The 17082-nt window shown below is 50.4% G+C and overlaps 5 protein-coding genes across 5 annotated transcripts; 4 read left to right on the forward strand and 1 right to left on the reverse strand.

Moving 5' to 3' along the window:
* Positions 1-325: 325 nt before the first annotated feature.
* Positions 326-2990, forward strand: UREG_05646 (protein GCN20; the record flags this gene model as incomplete). The annotated part of the gene is made up of 7 exons (XM_002584911.1): positions 326-388; positions 459-1190; positions 1242-1322; positions 1386-1689; positions 1818-1919; positions 1972-2587; positions 2639-2990. 7 exons carry the CDS (start codon positions 326-328, stop codon positions 2988-2990), a joined length of 2250 nt encoding a protein of 749 aa, XP_002584957.1.
* Positions 2991-3244: 254 nt separating this feature from the next.
* On the forward strand, positions 3245-5344 carry UREG_05647 (itr1 protein; the record flags this gene model as incomplete). Its single annotated transcript, XM_002584912.1, has 3 exons — positions 3245-3648; positions 3748-4044; positions 4168-5344. The coding sequence occupies 3 exons, from the start codon at positions 3245-3247 to the stop codon at positions 5342-5344; spliced, it is 1878 nt and encodes a 625-aa protein (XP_002584958.1).
* Positions 5345-5978: 634 nt separating this feature from the next.
* Positions 5979-7983, reverse strand: UREG_05648 (major facilitator superfamily transporter; the record flags this gene model as incomplete). Its single annotated transcript, XM_002584913.1, has 4 exons — positions 5979-6143; positions 6208-6279; positions 6509-7487; positions 7571-7983. 4 exons carry the CDS (start codon positions 7981-7983, stop codon positions 5979-5981), a joined length of 1629 nt encoding a protein of 542 aa, XP_002584959.1.
* Positions 7984-10222: 2239 nt separating this feature from the next.
* Positions 10223-12526, forward strand: UREG_05649 (uncharacterized protein; the record flags this gene model as incomplete). Its single annotated transcript, XM_002584914.1, has 5 exons — positions 10223-10467; positions 10527-10888; positions 11068-11150; positions 11174-12231; positions 12283-12526. The coding sequence occupies 5 exons, from the start codon at positions 10223-10225 to the stop codon at positions 12524-12526; spliced, it is 1992 nt and encodes a 663-aa protein (XP_002584960.1).
* Positions 12527-14463: 1937 nt separating this feature from the next.
* UREG_05650 (uncharacterized protein) lies at positions 14464-15737 on the forward strand (the record flags this gene model as incomplete). Its single annotated transcript, XM_002584915.1, has 2 exons — positions 14464-14485; positions 14554-15737. The coding sequence occupies 2 exons, from the start codon at positions 14464-14466 to the stop codon at positions 15735-15737; spliced, it is 1206 nt and encodes a 401-aa protein (XP_002584961.1).
* Between the last annotated feature and the right edge of the window lie 1345 nt (positions 15738-17082).

The following is a 17082-nucleotide window of genomic DNA, read 5'->3' on the forward strand; positions in this document are numbered from 1 at the left end:
TCAGGACATATCGGTGGTGTTACAGGCACTTCGGATTCTGACTATCACGCAGTCTCCAGCCCTGGTTCCTGATCCTGCCCTACGAAGCTCAAATGCTTTGCATAACATACAGAGTAACTAAGTTAGATCAAAGTGGTTGAAATGCCGGCTGGAAGCTCACTCGACGCCATTAGTCAGCATGGCTGACCTGCCGCGACAACAAAACCTTTCATCATCGTGTCTGGCTGTGCCGTGTCTTGCAGTTTTCAGACGATCATTTTTTTTACTTCTGCGCTCGGTAGTACGAATCAGATAGTCTTCAACTAGTTAACTACATAGTTTAATCATGGAGTCTGAAATCCAGGCGCAGATCCCTGGCATCGACCATGTGATATCAGAATACTCAGTGGTCAGTTTGCGTTCATATTCAGAAGGGTATCAGAGGCAAACGAGTGTAATATACTGATACTGCTTCTTAGGGCTATCTGACTCACGCATCCAAGGCCTATGTCGAGGATGTGGAGTCCTCCGCTCAATCACCATTATCAGAAGCCGCGGAAACTGTAACTTCATTGCTGCTCTCTGCCTCTGGAAATTTTACTCCTGAAAACGAAATCGCAATTCGAAACTTAGTGGAAAAATTCATTTCCTCTCTGAGCGCTGCAAATGGCGTGGATGCTGAGCGCAGGCAGATGCCATTTGCCGCAAAGAAGCTTGATCAGACAATTCATGTCGGATCGCAGAGAAACATCTCCTCAACCCTTGGGTTAACAGGAGTGTCCGTTGACCTTGAAGCCGCGGCTTCTAGAAAGGTTGAGTCTCGAGTGGACAAGAAGAAATTGGAAAAGGCAGAACGGAAAATCAGAGCCAAACAAGATAAGAAGACCATGAAGAACGTTGAATATGAGGCATCAAAACTACTCAATGAGCCCGATAGTACCCAGTCCTACGAAGAATTCTTCATGGCAGTTAATCCTTTGCAATTGGGCTCAGATGCGCAGTCAAAGAGCAAAGACATCAAGGTCGATGGAATCGACGTCTCCATTTCGGGAACGCGAATATTGACCGACACTTCCCTAACTCTGGCGTATGGGCGGCGGTATGGCTTGGTTGGTCAGAACGGTATCGGAAAGAGTACACTCTTGCGGGCCCTGAGCCGTAGAGAAGTTGCCATCCCAACTCACATCTCCATCCTTCACGTCGAGCAAGAGGTCAGTACCCGTTCCGCAAACATGCAAAGAATATGCTAACGTTTCTTCTAGATACGGGGCGATGATACCCCGGCCTTGCAAGCCGTCCTTGACGCTGACGTTTGGCGCAAGCGCCTTTTGGCGGATCAAGATGTGAGACGATCCCGATAAAGCCGTGCCTACGTAATTGGGATAAATCGCTTACCTGCTTTATAGAAAATTGTGGCTCAACTTGCAACAATAGACACAGAAAGGTCAACAATGGCTGATACGTCCAAAGATGCAATCAAACTGGATCAAGAACGCGAGGCGCTTGATACCACACTTGCAGACATCCATGCCAAATTAGCAGAGATGGAGTCCGACAAAGCCGAACCTCGCGCAGCTAGTATTCTTGCAGGTTTGGGATTTTCCCCCGAACGTCAACAATATGCGACAAAAACCTTCTCTGGAGGTTGGCGAATGCGTTTGGCCTTGGCTCGTGCGCTGTTCTGCGAACCGGACCTTCTGTTACTTGACGGTAAGGTCTCCGAACTCTGCCTATAAAACGTCAAGCTCTATAGCTAATATTCCTAGAACCGTCAAACATGTTGGATGTCCCATCCATCACTTTCTTGTCGAATTATTTACAAACATACCCCAGCACAGTCTTGGTTGTTTCGCACGACAGGGCTTTCCTCAATGAAGTGGCGACGGACATTATCCATCAACACTCCGAGAGACTAGACTACTACAGGGGCGCCAATTTCGGTAAGCAGAGGCTCCGGCTTGAATATGCATCTAATAAGCTAACACGAACCAGATTCGTTCTATGCTACTAAGGAAGAACGGAAGAAGAATGCCAAGAGAGAATATGAGAACCAAATGGCACAGAGAGCCCATTTGCAAGGTATCTTCATTCGAGTAACCAAGTTGGTGGGGAATCATTTGCTGATTTTACCGCTTCTAGCCTTCATTGATAAATTCAGATATAATGCTGCCAAAGCTGCTGAAGCTCAATCCAGAATCAAAAAGCTTGAGCGGATGCCTGTTCTCGCGCCTCCTGAGAGCGAATATGTCGTCCACTTTAAGTTTCCAGATGTCGAGAAATTATCGCCCCCAATCGTGCAAATGACTGAAGTTTCTTTTGGGTATACCAAAGATACAACACTACTCAAGAATGTCGACCTTGATGTGCAGTTAGATTCGAGAATCGGCATTGTTGGACCCAATGGTGCTGGAAAGACAACGGTTTTGAAACTCCTTACCGGTCAGCTCGAACCTTCGTCGGGACTTATCTCTCAACACCCCAGACTTCGGATTGGATTTTTTGCGCAACACCACGTCGACGCGTTGGACATGAATACAAGCGCAGTTGGCTTTATGGCTAAGAACTACCCAGGGAAGACGGACGAGGAATACAGACGGCATCTCGGAGCGTAAGTGATGAACAGCTCCCAACTAATGATATAACACTAACCATACTATAGATTCGGAATTACTGGCATGACTGGCCTTCAAAAGCTTGAGTTCCTATCCGGAGGTCAGAAGTCCCGTGTGGCATTTGCATGCATATCCCTAACAAATCCCCATATCTTGGTGCTTGATGAACCGTCCAACCATCTTGATATCGAAGCCATGGATGCACTTTCTGAAGCACTTCAGAATTTCCAAGGAGGAGTCTTGATTGTTTCTCACGATGTAACTCTACTCCAAAATGTTTGCACCAGCCTTTGGGTTTGTGACAAGGGGTCAGTTGAGAAGTTTTCTGGAGATGTCAATGCGTACAAGAAGAGGATTTCAGAGCAAGCCAATGCAGCTGGTGTTGCTGCTGCGCACTGAGGTTGTGACTTGAGGGATTAACACAAGGCAAAAAGCAGTTGTGATTTTTGTGAGCCCTTGTAACGAGGTGAACTGGATAATCAGCAATTAAATGTTGATAACTGTCACTTTTCAGACATAAAACAAGAAAATACCTTATCCTTCAATGTACTCTGTATATCAAATGATAATTTCCATCTCATCCATCTCTGTGTTTGGTCTGGCCCAACCGATGTTCCTGCCAAGCCTGCCATTAGTTAACTAACATCTGCATCATGAACTTGTCTATCGCGAACTCTTCATCTGTTGCGCTTCTTCGTAACCGACGCAATAACAAGTCTCGCATGCAGATTCTTCATTCTCAGTCAATAGCAGCAGCGAGAACAGAAAATGCAGACGAAAACAACCGAGGACTCGAACTTGAAGAAATGCAGGCCGTAGACGACGACCACACTTACAACCCCGGCGCACCGCTTCTCCCGCATAACCGCACGGCTGGATCTGGCTCGAGAAATCTTTCAGGAGGTGAAGAAGCTCGTAGCGGCACTGGGCCCGTCGCTGAGGAATCAATAAATGGTGTCTCTGCAACATGGTTTATATGGGCGCTCACCTTGTCGGCAGGACTCAGCGGCCTGCTGTTTGGATATGAGTACGATGCAACGTTCTTCTACTTTTTGTGGTATCCCATGGTCTCCGGCCCGGGGATGCAATTCTTTTACATATACCCTTGCTTATGATACATTAAACTATCCTGACTTGGGTTTTCCTGATAACGTAGTACCGGCGTCATTTCATCGACCTTGGTGTCTATCAAGACCGATCTGTCCCATCGAGAACTCACCACCTTGGATAAGAGCTTGATAACATCATGCACAAGTTTATTTGCGCTCGTTGCCAGCCCCATCGCGGGTGCACTGGGAGATAAACTGGGACGAAAACCCGTTATCTTGATTGCAGATGCGTTATTCGTCGTCGGGGCGCTTTGGCAAGCGGCCACGTCTGAGGTCAGCGGGATGATCGTTGGACGGAGCCTGGTGGGTTTGGCTGTTGGAACCGCCAGCTTGATTACGCCCCTGTATGTGCATTCGCGTGTTCGTCTATTTTGCACATGCTAAGCTGCCCCCAGATCGGAGGGAAAAGTGCATCAAGTTGGATTCAATGAATGACCTGCTAATTTATTACTTTGCTATCATATTAGGTACATTGCCGAACTCTCCCCGTCGGCCATCCGAGGTCGATTAGTGACTGTTCTTGCGCTCTTCATCACTGGTGGCCAGGTGGTGGCCTATGTGGTTGGATGGCTGCTATCAACTGCACCGTCGGGTTGGCGGTGGATGGTTGGTGTAGGCGCCTTTCCCGCACTGGTTCAATTAGCAATTCTGGTGTTTCTCCCGGAGACACCAAGGTGGCTGATGAAAATGGGCAAAGACGTCAAAGCGCGTCGAGTTTTAAGCAAAGTATATGGCGATACTGACTCAGTCAAGCAGGCGGTTGACCAGATTATCCATGGGATTGAAACTGAAATCAATGAAGATGGCCCCATATCAACTCATGTGCGAGACGCTACCTCGGGCAGCTCACTTCCACAGTGGCTGATTCCAATATCACAGAATTGGACCAGCCTGTTCCGGGTCCCTGCTAATCGTCGTGCCTTGACAATAGCCTGCATGCTACAGGGCTTACAGCAACTATGCGGTTTCAACTCACTAATGTACTTCTCAGCAACCATTTTTGATATCCTCTCTTTCGCCTCGCCAACTCTGACTTCACTATCCGTGGCGGTGACAAATTTTCTTTTCACCCTCCTAGCTTTCTATCTCATTGACCGCATCGGCCGCCGACGGATTCTTCTCTACTCAGTCCCAGTTATGGCTTTCGCCCTTATCCTATGCGCAGCCGTTTTCCCCAGCATGGCCAACCTTCCAGCCCCATCTCCGGATCAAGGTTCCCCAAGCGGAATCAATCACAAAGCCGCCACCCAATCCCGCCTCGATCCCATCCTCATCCTCATTTCCCTAACAATATACACCGCTTCTTATGCATCTGGCCTGGGAAACGTTCCCTGGCAGCAATCCGAGCTTTTCCCCCTCCAAGTCCGCTCGCTTGGCTCCGCACTCGCAACAGCGACCAATTGGGCTTCAAATTTCATCGTGGGACTTACATTCTTGCCGCTCATGGAGCTTATTTCTCCCGGTTGGACATTCTTGATCTATGCCGGCGTTTGCGTTGTGGGTTGGCTGACTGTGTGGGGGATTTATCCGGAGATGAGCGGACTGGGTTTGGAGGATGTCGGGGGCTTGCTCGCGGATGGTTGGGGTGTCGGGAAGAGTCTAGAGAGGTTTGCCAAGAGAAGAGGTGATATTCCCGGCGGATAGGGGCAGGCTCTTTTTTTTCCTACTTGTGTGATGTCAGGCAACAATTTGGCGGGCAGTTTTGAGAATCTTTGGGGCGTTTGGACAATGCTTTGGCCCTTTTGTAATAAGCTTGGCCTGTTTGGCGTTTGAAGCTGTCACGTTTTGTTGGATTTTACTATCATACTATATACCAAACTATGTATGTTGCTCCGGCCTCACAGAGGCCCTGCAAGCTTTCCTTGATTCCTCAAGCTGGATTGTCTTGTTCACGAGTACACCGCGTATTCTGGAGCAAAGGGAAACATGCGGTAACCGATAATATAACTTCTTTTTTTATTACTTTTTTATTGTATGTATGCAGGTATATATACTTCAAGGGGTATCACTGGCGAGTATTAGGAATTAAGTATGTACAAGGCCGTTATAACATCTAGTCATGACCACGTAAATCAGAAATGTTCAACTTTTCTGGGGAAGAAAACATGCGAAGGAGGCCTAGGGGAATAGTTCGTAACGAAATGCCGTCTAGCAGAAAGAAATGGAAAGCAATAAATATATACGTGATGAAGAACGCGGTCCTCGTCTTAATGGTTGATTGAGAAAGGTGTAATCAGTGCGCAGAGGCGAAGAGGCATTAATATATAGTTCGAGAAGTTCATTGTTGATACTCCAATTCCTCTTCCGATGCGAATTGCGGCGTAAATTTACTCCTTGCACGAATCCGGTGTCCGTACATGTAGAAAATGAATGGAATTGGTGCCAGGACAACAGCAATGCAGCCTAACAGAGTCCCTGCCCAATTGACCCCCATTCCATTGAACTAAAGATTAGAAGTTAGTGTCGTGCAGCAGCAAGCGAATAAAGGGGTTACACTTACCATATACTGTGAGAAGAGCGGAAATCCGGCTGCGGCAACTGATCGAAGGAGAGCGTTGGCAGCTATAGCAGAAGCCGCACTATCACGAAATCAGTAAATGCCATTCCAACGGAGAAAAAAGATAAAAGAGAAAACGGGGCTGAAGTGCAGAAAGGGGACGTACAATAGTAGATAAGCATCTATGATATAGTTTAGAGATTGCAAAAATATGACCAGGAGACCCGAAACCCGTCAGAATGCCCAGACAGCGTCGGCACAATCCAATGGATACTTGCTTTGTAGCCAGACCCAGCCAAACCAGAACAAACCCGGCTGCAAATGCGATCCCTCCAACAATGACATGAGGAAAGACGCCATTCAGGAACCGTAACATTATTATTTGCAGCAAGTTTTCGAGCATACCAGGGTTGCGAAAGGATAATCGACATGCCACCGATGAGTTGGCCAACAATCATACCGAAATAGGGGAGGCCTCCGATGCCCTTACTAAAGCCATGGATCTGCTGGAACACAATCGGGTAAGCGGTGAGAAAGAGATAGAGGAGGCCATATATAAAAGCGGTATATATGCTAAGAAGGAGAACAATGGGCTCGGTGAAGAGAATTTTGAGCGGTCGACTGAAGTTCTTCTCGACCAACTCGGTAAAATCGACTTCAATCTCCTCTTGTTTCGCATGAATTCCCCAGTTCTTAGTCCGACGACGTAACTCGGCCGCTTTTTGGATAAGGACAACGGGCGGGTAGGTTTCCGCAAGGAAAAAGTAATCAAGGAGCAAAGCGCTGGCACCCAGGATTCCAGGTAGATACGCAGTCCAACGCCAACCAAGGTGACTTTCGACAATAAAACCGCCAATGAACGGTGCTAGGAGCGGGCCGGTGAAGACGGTCATGGAAAAAGGTGTGATGGCAAGGCCTCTGAGTCGGTTATCGAACATGTCAGAGAAGATAGCGGCGACGACAGCTATCGGACAAGCGCCGAAGAAGCCTCCGAAGAAACGGCAGAGCATAACTGTTTGGAGGTCCTTCGCGGCTGCGACGCCAAACTGGAAAACTGTGAAGCCGAACATGCCCACGACAATTGGTAAACGGCGCCCCTTGAGCTCAGACAGAGGCGCCCAAATAATGGGACCGGTTGCGTAGCCAAGGACGAAGAGCGATAGTCCCAAAATGCCGACTTCAGTAGAGACGCCAAATATTCTAGCTATATCGCCCGTCGCGGTGGAAAAGATGCTGCTAGTAAAGGATGAGATAATAGTCGTCCAGGCAAGCATCACGGCGGTGGCTACCCTACGAGTGGAGGAAAAGGTCAGTTCTGATATTCTCATATAAAATCTTGGACAATTTTTATTCGAGGGAGAGCGTCTGCATACTTTCGTTTCATGGACCAGTTCTGAGGATGCAGAGGGTCATTTGGACCGTCAAATTCAACGACATACTCCTCCTTTTCCGGTAACGGCGGGGGATATGGCTTCCCTGCGCCGAATGGCGGCAGAGGACCCTTTGGGACCCTCGAACGAACCCCCGCTCCAACTGTTGCGCTATGTTGGCTCCGCTGAGTAGCGATGCGGCTCAGTGCGGTGGGATGACGCTCCAAGTCTCGATACGTTGGCGCTCTGAACACGTCTGCACCTCCTAGGCTGGACGCGACGGAAGAACTGGTTCTTGAAGAGGATATGGAGGACCGGGATAGCTGTTGGGATAGTTCTTGCTCGAACGGAGGGTGCAAGTGGCCTTGACCAGCATCGAGCTCGGCCTTTTCAATATCCCGAGAAACAATATCCATCATGGGTTCACACAAGGGCGCGAAAGACGCCGGAAGGTTGAGAATGAGACGGATCGGCTGATTTCGGTATGGATGAGACGGATGTTGAAAACAGAAGAGTAAGTTCACGGCCCTTGAGAGCTAGAGGACGTAGTATATGATACTGAAAAGAAAGAACGTGTGCATCTATTTACACAAGGGACCAGAAGTAGAATGGCAGCGGTAGTCTACTTTGTATAAAGATCTATGAATGCGAAACTGTTCGAAAAATCCGTTGCGATAAACTGGCAAACTTGAGGCTTCTCAACAGTTCCATAATCATAGTACTATATAGCCAACAGGTGCGGAACGGGATGATGAGAGGTGGCAAATGTCTTGAAAATCTTGAGGTTGAAAGTTGGACATCCATCATAGTGTTCTGGATGCAATCGCCCGGCGGTACCGTGTCTAAGAACCACCCGCTGGTGGGTTGTTAACTTTTCTAGATAGATAAAAATATGAGAAGAATGGCCTGCTATCCTATCAAGCTCGACAAATTGGCGCCGGTTGGTGAACTGATTGACGTCGGCTTATCAATTGATCATGTCTTTCGAATGCGGAATATTAACCAAATCATGCCGGATGATGTCAAGGAGAATCTGAAAAATTGCCGGGAGTGCTTGAATTCGGCACCGATTTGCCGAGACACGATCAAGTTCAGAGGGGAGTGTGGCGCGGACAAAGCTCCTCACAGAGTCACAGATCGACAGAGAAATAAATAATAGAGAAAATCGACATCGAATGATGGCATCCATGACTGCCGACATCATTTCTCGAAGGCTATCGTCGGCCAAGGAAGAGTTATCCGGAGATCATTTCATTTCGCTTCTTCTCGAAAAATTTGTTCCTTGCAAAGGCTTGGCATCCGTGGCTGGAGTCGTGCCTCTCTCAGCCCTATTATTATTGATCGTGATCCTCGATCTCTCGCCACGCTCTGGTTCTGCTGGTTGTCCACTAGAGTTTGGTAGTAGGATGGATCGCCTTGTTAAAAGGCACAGATGAGCGATACGCTGTCGTCAGGTCGAAGTGACCAAGTAGGGTTCTGCGATCCAGTTTGGGAATCTTGCACATTGATAGCTCGCCTCGCAAAAGGGACATGCTGTCTGTGCTGCGGTGATACGCCCGACTCCGTCAATCGCCAGGTAATTCACTTGGCCAATCCGTCCACGCATGAACGGTGCCAACAGCACCTTGAACCCTCAACCGACGGAACAACGTTAGCCCATGACATGCTCCAAAGATGAAACAATTCCCGCCCGCGTCGTCCGTAGGATTGGGTGCTCAGCCCCAAGCTGAAATTCAAGGAAGACAAGCACTCACTAATACTCATGAACCGCTTCTTGCAATCCCCTCTCAAAGCAAGGGGATCCAAGGCTCAGATTGCTTCTAGCCCAACTGACTTTTGATGGTGAAAACCTTGCTCTTGGAGTCGCATTGAACAAGCCATGACCACTCGAGGGCCGCTGCAGCAGACCCTAAAGCGGCCGTCTCTGACCAACAGTCCCATAAGTGTGAGCGGTTTGTCTTTCATCCCCGACGAGATGTGGTTGTTGCTCCGTGGGAACAATAGAAGAGAGCCATTGCTCCATTCGTCTTTATTGCGGCGGGGCCCCCTGTGCCGCACCAGGGCCAAAGCTGCACGCTCTCATTGGCTGGGTCGCTTGCGCTAGTTCCGGACCAGTCCTAGCGCCGCGGCCCCTGGCTTGCGCCTGGCCAATCACAGCCCGCGGTCCCCTGATGCCAAGACCCGCAAGCAAAGTTGGCACTCAACGTGGATCGCGCCTCCCTTTTCCAACTGTCCCTTCCTCTCTCGTTGTTGTTTCAACCTCTTCCTTCCTCCATAAGAATGTCGAAGCTCTCTCCTTCCTCGCCGGCGTTCTGTTGACAAAACATCCCCCCCGTTCTGCGGGCAAGCCACTCCTTAATGGATCTCTGATCGTTGCACTCCTTCTTGTTGAATCCAACTGCTGTCTCTCCTTTACCAGATCCAAATCCGCTCGCTTGGTGCCCATTACTTCCTAATCGTGCCTCTACGAGCACCATTAGTCGTGGTTTTCGACATTCGAACTCGTACGCCTGCCTTAATATCAACTTTTTTAACTTAATACCTTCGATCCGTCGAGCCTGAACCCGCGGTTGTTAGCTTGTATGAGAAAGTGATAGTTTCGACAACGGCTGGTTCAAAAGCCGTGCCATAGTTAACTGCTCTCCCTGGCAAGAAATGGCGCGTCACGCCTTTCAGCCCGCATCTGGCCTGGTGCCTCGCGCACTTGCAATCCCGCTCGACCGCTCTATTCTCCTGACCTCCCTGGATCACCCCTCGCACGTCAAGCGAAGCCCTGCCGCGACCGCTTCGAGTTCTGCAGCAGCAACGACATCTTGCGGGCCAAATGATACCACCGGCATCTGTACTCGACCTGTTAGTAGCACAACTACTATGACGTTGCCTATCGTACTGGGTGCGGCGTAAGTTCACTGGTCGTAAAGTAAAGACGTACCAACGAGATATCTGATTTGGTCGTTAGGATTCCTATAACCTGTGCTATCATCGCTTTCTTCTTTCTGCATCGACGACATGTCAAGAAGTTGCGGCTTGAGGACGCGAATGACAAGCATAAGAGTCTCGATTTTGGCCTAGACTTCGTCCCCTCTGGAAGCAACAACAATAAACGGGGCAACGGGGGCAACGGCGGACTTATGGGCGAGAAGTCTACTCGTCAGCGTGCACATGGCGTCTCGCTGGACCTGACTATGGGCAATCCGTACCTTCTACCGCCAGTCTCCATGGGATCTCATGAATCCATCCACTCCTTATCCAAGTCGTTGCACGGAGGTGATGACAAGTATCGTCATGCAGCCGCTTTTCCATCCAGTGAGAACCGGTTCCGTACGCTCCCTACTCGGCCTAGTTTTAAACACGGAGCCGATGATGCCTCTACCCCACACTTCTCCCAGGCGCCAGATTTGCCCATGGGGATGAAATGAATCATAATCTGCTTAAAAACGCGCAGCGGATGTCACGATGTTCCCCAGTGATACAAACAGATCCTGCTGAAGGCGACCTAGGTCACTCCGTTCTCCAGCCAACAAACCCTTTGGCATCCGAACCTCGCAGCCCGCTTTCCCCCCCGGGCCGAAACGAGCTTACTGTGCCCACATCTTATGGCGATAGAAACTCAAGCAGCAGCTTGACAAAGAGCAATCAGTGCTGAGAAAAAGTAACAATTACCTTGGTGCCCTGATTCAGCGAGGTGACGCACCGTCTCCGGAACAGGAGCCTAAAAGCACACCTCCACCCCCGGCACCGATTACTCGGGATGAATCGAGTAGCGAAGAAAAGGTTATAATTGATCCTCCAAAAGCCCATGATCCTGCGGGTAAATCAGATCTTAATAATGCGAGTGCTTCGCCCCGAATTTCGCTTCCGCTTGATGACGACAAGAGTGATTATGGAGACGCCTCGAGACAACCGAAAGAGCCTGTCCCTCAGCTGAACATAGAGGATTCCGAAACGCCACCACCAAATGGTGGGGATAAACCTCCTAGCCCGTCGCATGATATCTACGATGATTACTATGACGCAGGTTATCAGGTTGACACACGCCGGTTAACGGTGGGAGTGCGTCCTCTGCCTCCAGAGGATCCGTCAGATAACCCGGAACAACGAGCAAACCGCATTCGATCGTTCTACAAGGAGTATTTTGATGAGACTAAACCTCAAGAAGACTATTATGAAGACTACGTTCCTGAGACGACTGGCTATGGCGCATACGATCCCTATGGGGATCAGGGATACTACCAGCGCCCTCCTCCCTTTATGCAACCTGAAGGACGACGGGCGATGACCCCACCACCGAGAATGCCACAAATACCCGCACAGTATCGCCGGCCTGGTCCTGGTTATGGCCCTCCAAGCAATGGAAGCCGTTCTGGGACACCTTCCTTTTCCAGTGGACCGCGCGCTTTCTCGTCAGCGTCCAACCGCATGCCCGTCAGAGGACCCAGGAAGCCTCAGCCACCACCGTCTCCGCTGCACGTTCTGCCTACTCCCCACAAACTTAAGGACGATTCAATCACACCGATTGAGTTTGCGCCTGGCACCACCTCTCGTGAGCGTAGAGCAGGGCGCCCGGAAACACCACATGGTGGTCTCAAGCCGTATATGCTCACGGTGCCGGCTCATGTCCCGCTCGCATCGTCGTATGACGATCTTGCTATTCTGCCCAGCCCGTAAGTACATTCCAGCTCTCCTTTGATATTTCCGCTAACTGGCTCTTGCAGACATGCACTGAGGAAATCTGGGGCGTTTACCGCTCTAGATTTTGTTCCTCCATCGCGGTTCAAGAACAGCGATTTTTCCAGCGACGCTGGTAGCATTCGCAGCAACAGAACCGGCATCTCGGCGGCCCAAGCATACAGCATTCGCACGGGCGCCTACCGTCTCAGCCGTCTCCCACCCCAGACTGTCGGCACCAAGGACGATATCATTTCCAATCTCAAGCCCACTTGGGACATGAAAACTTAGACGTGTTGATTATCAGTCATTTTGCCTTTCATGTTCAGCGGAAATGTTTTATTTTATGAGCATTGAATGTCCTGTTGCGACTACATGATGATTCCGTGATAATCGCGAATTTTCGCATCTGGAGCACGTTATTTCTGTATCTTCTTTCCACATACACTTTTTCCACTTGGGTATTTTTAGGTGTTTATAGACTCGGGGGCTCGGGGACGTCTCTGCCCTTCGAGACCGCTATGGTTGGAGATTTGTGTTCCCCGTTGGCGAGTTGATCTTCAATTCAGGTCTTTGTGTACTTCAGGTAGTTTACTTGATGGGCAGAGCGGTATGGTATATATTCAGTGAGAGAAACAAAGGTCAAGCGAGAGTAATCGACAAGAGCATTTTTAGGTAACCTTTACCTAGGTACAGGGTAGCAAGCGCCGTAACACATTGAAAGTGGACAATTTCACAGTTTCTCCTTGTGGTTCTGGATTGTGTTTTGTGGGTCAGGAACAAAAACTGTAAGTTTCGATTGTTACTCTGGATAGACGGCGCTCACGGGTGAGTTTGCCGACCAGGACGTGCTGTTAGCTGTATGACAATGGTATTCACGCTGCAGCAGGTGGACTTGATAATGTACCCCTTTCTCTTGAGAATGCGATTAGGTTGGACTTGTTCTGTGGTCAAACAACGGCTGTCTTCTCTCTGCAGCTCCATCACAGATTCTGCACCCCCGTCCGGCCGAGCAATTCTGGGTTGCAGCTGGGCAGAAAACGTGGCTTGTTAGTACGGTAAACTAAAACAGCGGCTGATTAGCGATGCTTCCACTCTCCAGAACTCTTGTCTCTCCTCGAACAGGCAGAGAGTAATTAAATGTTCACAATTGGAAGAAACTAAAGTGATCCAAGACTCTCAATTGAAAATTCATTTTATTATTTGAGCAAAGGTATTCAACATCAGAGGTCTCTGGTCCCCAGAGTGCGACACGCGGTCTCGTCGGTCCACCGACGTTACAGTCCCCATACGCGCGTAAAGAAACGCTCCTCTTGTGTTTCCAAAAATGGACCGACTCTAACAAGTGCTGCTAGTGTCAGCTCCCACTTGGCGTTGCTTCTGGCCGTCCACTCTCTCTCTCTCTCTCGCTCTTCTTTTTGAGGTCACTTGACAAGTTCTCTCTACTGCTTCTTTTGCTTTCCCACAGCCTTCTTCGACTCTCTTGTTGCCAGCGTGGTGATTATCTACACAGTCGGTTGTTGACGTCTGTGCTTGGGGTGCGCCGCAGTGTTAACCAGGCAGGTCGATTCAACCCACATCCCGGTCACGCTCCCTCTTTCCCTTGCCCCTAAATAACACCCTTGGTATTACTTTTTGCCCTTTCGCTCCGACCAAGGCCGATGAGACATCGTTTTGCGACTCCATAGTCCGTGGGCATATTTCCCCATTGTCAATCCGAGTTTTTCCTCTCCCACTAATTACAGCCTTCACCCTGCAAGGCGTGAAAATTAAAGAGCAAAGGGAGCACAAATCAACCACCGTCTGACCTCGGTTCTCGATCTTCAACACCGCGTCCTTTTTCTTCGGCCCTGAGCTGGGGAGATTCGAAGTTTCCTCCCTTGGCTGATGGGGACGGCGTTTCGCAACCCTTGACCATCATCACACCTCGATGCGAGACAATCTCTACTTCCCGTCGTGAACGAGTCCAATCGCCCTGTGGGATAGTACATGAAGCCTCTGTGGTTGTTCCCTGCTGCGGATCGTTTCAACACGCCTTTTGGTCCCTTCCATGCCGTTCGTGCGTCGAGAATAAGCAAAAAGTCGATCATCGTGTGAACCACAGCTCAGTTTCGGGCCGCGTATCGAATCTTTGATTAGCTGTCTGTCCTCGCAGCATCAGCTCTCCCGTTTGCATCGCGTGCCCTTTTCCCGTTTTGGCCTTGCAGGATCGAGTTGAATCTTCCGCCATGGCTGATCCTGCGCCCCAAGGTAGGCCTGATGCTATGTCTGTCAGCTCGTTTTTTCAATTGGCTTGCTCTAACGAACGTCTCGCATAGACCCTCCTGCGGCTCCAACTACACCGCAGCCGCCTGCATCATCACCACAACAACCACCATCACCACCACCTCAATCGCCTCCTCAACCACCGCCACAGTCACCCTCTCCACCCCCTCCGCCGCCTCCGCCGCCTTCTTCTCAACCACCGGCAGAGACTCCAACACCGCCTCCCGAACCGTCCACTCCACCACCAGGTCCACCAACAACCAATAACCCAACACCGCCGTCACCTCCACGCCCCACGCCGGAACCTCCCAGCCCATCGCAGCCGCCGCCAACGCAGCAGCCACAACCGCCGGTGTCGGGTACCGTTATTGTGACGATAACGTCTACTGGGCCACCTCTGCCAGATAACCCCAATCGCCCAACCCCGCCGCCAAATAATCCTATTTCTTCGCCATCAAGCGCCGTTTCGACACTACCAACTTCTACGCCGCAAGCCAGTGGCGGAGGGCTATCGGCGGCTGGTACGATTGCGGTTGCAGTCGTGGTTCCGGTGGTGTCTGTTGCCCTGATAATCATAGCTTTGCTGTTTTGGTGGAGAAAACGCAAGGCGAGAAAACTTGCGGAGGAAGAGCGAAAGCAAGAAATCGAGGAATATCGATTCAACCCCAACAATGACCCCACGCTTCCGGCCATCGGCCTTGCCGGCACCTATAGCGATGCTTCGGGCCCCAAAGATGGTAGCTCTGGGTATCGCGGCTGGGGCGCAACGTCAAGCTCGCGCAAGTATTCAGGAACCCCCAACATGCCCATCTCCGATACTGGTAGTAGCCAGCCATTCCGGCCAGTGTCCCCCATAGAGGATGGTGCGTACTACCCTGAGAATGGCCATCGGCCGGACACTGCCGACTCGGAGACCATCAGCGCGCTCCCTCCCGCGGCTGGAAATAGAGGAGATATACATCGCGGGCCATCCAACGCGTCTTCCGGGTATTCTGTCGCCAATCACTCGGATATTTCTGACGATCTGTCGCCTCCTGGTGCACCGCCCGGCACCCAGTACTATGAAGAGAATCCATACTATAGTGATATGATGCCGCAGCAGGGGCCTTATGGAGACAATGCATATAATGGAGCGCAGCCTGTAATCCGTGATGTCCAAGCACGGCGGAATACTCGCATTGAAAGCCCGTCAGTGTTTCCTCAGCAAGGAAATGCGGGTATCTCGCAGAATTTCTAAGCTGCTGTTTAGCGTGGAGCTGCCCCTCTTGTAGTCCCTATGTTCTTGTGTTTCTTTTCTTTTTGGTAAAATCAGTTTTGAATGCATCCCGAGATCGTCGAGGCTTTTGGCCTCTCTTGGTTAATTTGTGATATCCTGAACCTGCACTCTTGGATTTTGCTCTCGCCGTTTATCTCCAACTCTCGAATTGCCTGAAAATCCCCATCCACCGTCTTTTGGTCTGTTTTATTTTCGTATGATGGTTTCTTTAGAACACCCCCGGTTTTTGGTATGAAAGCTCATGAAGTTCCTGACCCAATTCCTTCCCCCTTGGTTTTTTCTTTTTTTGGCTGTTTGATTTGACTAATGCTCGGTACATACTCCGGACGCCATCTATTCTTCTTTTTCGTTTCCTTCAGCCATTCATTTGCCGGTTTCTCTTTCTTTGCAAAGTACTGAGCATCTGTGGTTGATAGTAGCAGGGCAATGTCCGTTTCTAATCAATTGTAATCAATCAATGCATGTGAATCACAACTCATCGCTCTCCAGACCCTGCCGTGGGTCTCTAAGTCCGGCTCTCTGGCGGGGTTCCAGGGCGGAGGGGCTCTCATCTCGTAACTCAGTCATGTCGCATCGGGGTGACGTCCTGCTGCATCGAGCCAAAGCCCAGTAACGAAGTTGTGGTGACCGTGGGGACGAAGCGCTGCAGCGACAAGCCCAATCGGAGCGGGCGAAGCGCGCGGATGGGCGATTGATAGGGTGAGGATCGGTTGCAGGGGGCTTAGCGTCTGCGCGAGAGCTTTTGGTGCTTGCGGATCCCCGCCGTCGTGGGAGCAGAGGAGAAAACTCAGCCAGCAAAAAAAAAAAGAGTTGCTCCCGGCGGAGCTTCGAGTTCTGGTGTTGCTGTCTGTCCCGCGAGCCATGAACAGCCCGCCCATCGGCGCCCATCCAGCACCCAGCACTCCCCCGGCTCAGTGACACCCGCTTCACATGCGCTGTGACGCTGTAGCACATCCCATCGCTGCAAACAGGTCGACGTCGCGGTTGGGCAGTGGTCGTGACGCCGTAAGAGACGGAGATCCGCTTGATAGGCTCGCGGACACGAGAAGCTCCCCCCCCGTGGATGTTTGGTTGTCCCAGAACTTTAGAAAGTCAACGATGCAGACCGATTGCCAACCCTGCAACTGTGTATGGCTCCCCCCTCTCCCAGTGTTTCCCTCTACTTCCCCCGTTTTAAAACGTGCTCGGCTTCCTCGTCTCTCTCTCTCGAGTGACGCGCTGTCCCGCTCGACGGTCTATGTGCTCCTAGTTTATATCCCCTCGTGTCTCGCACACTCCCCCTCCTCTGCCATCCTCGTCTCCCCAA

The sequence above is a fragment of the Uncinocarpus reesii genome, genomic scaffold (genome assembly GCF_000003515.1).
Source record: "Uncinocarpus reesii 1704 scaffold_3 genomic scaffold, whole genome shotgun sequence".
NCBI classification, from domain to species: Eukaryota; Fungi; Ascomycota; class Eurotiomycetes; order Onygenales; family Onygenaceae; genus Uncinocarpus; species Uncinocarpus reesii.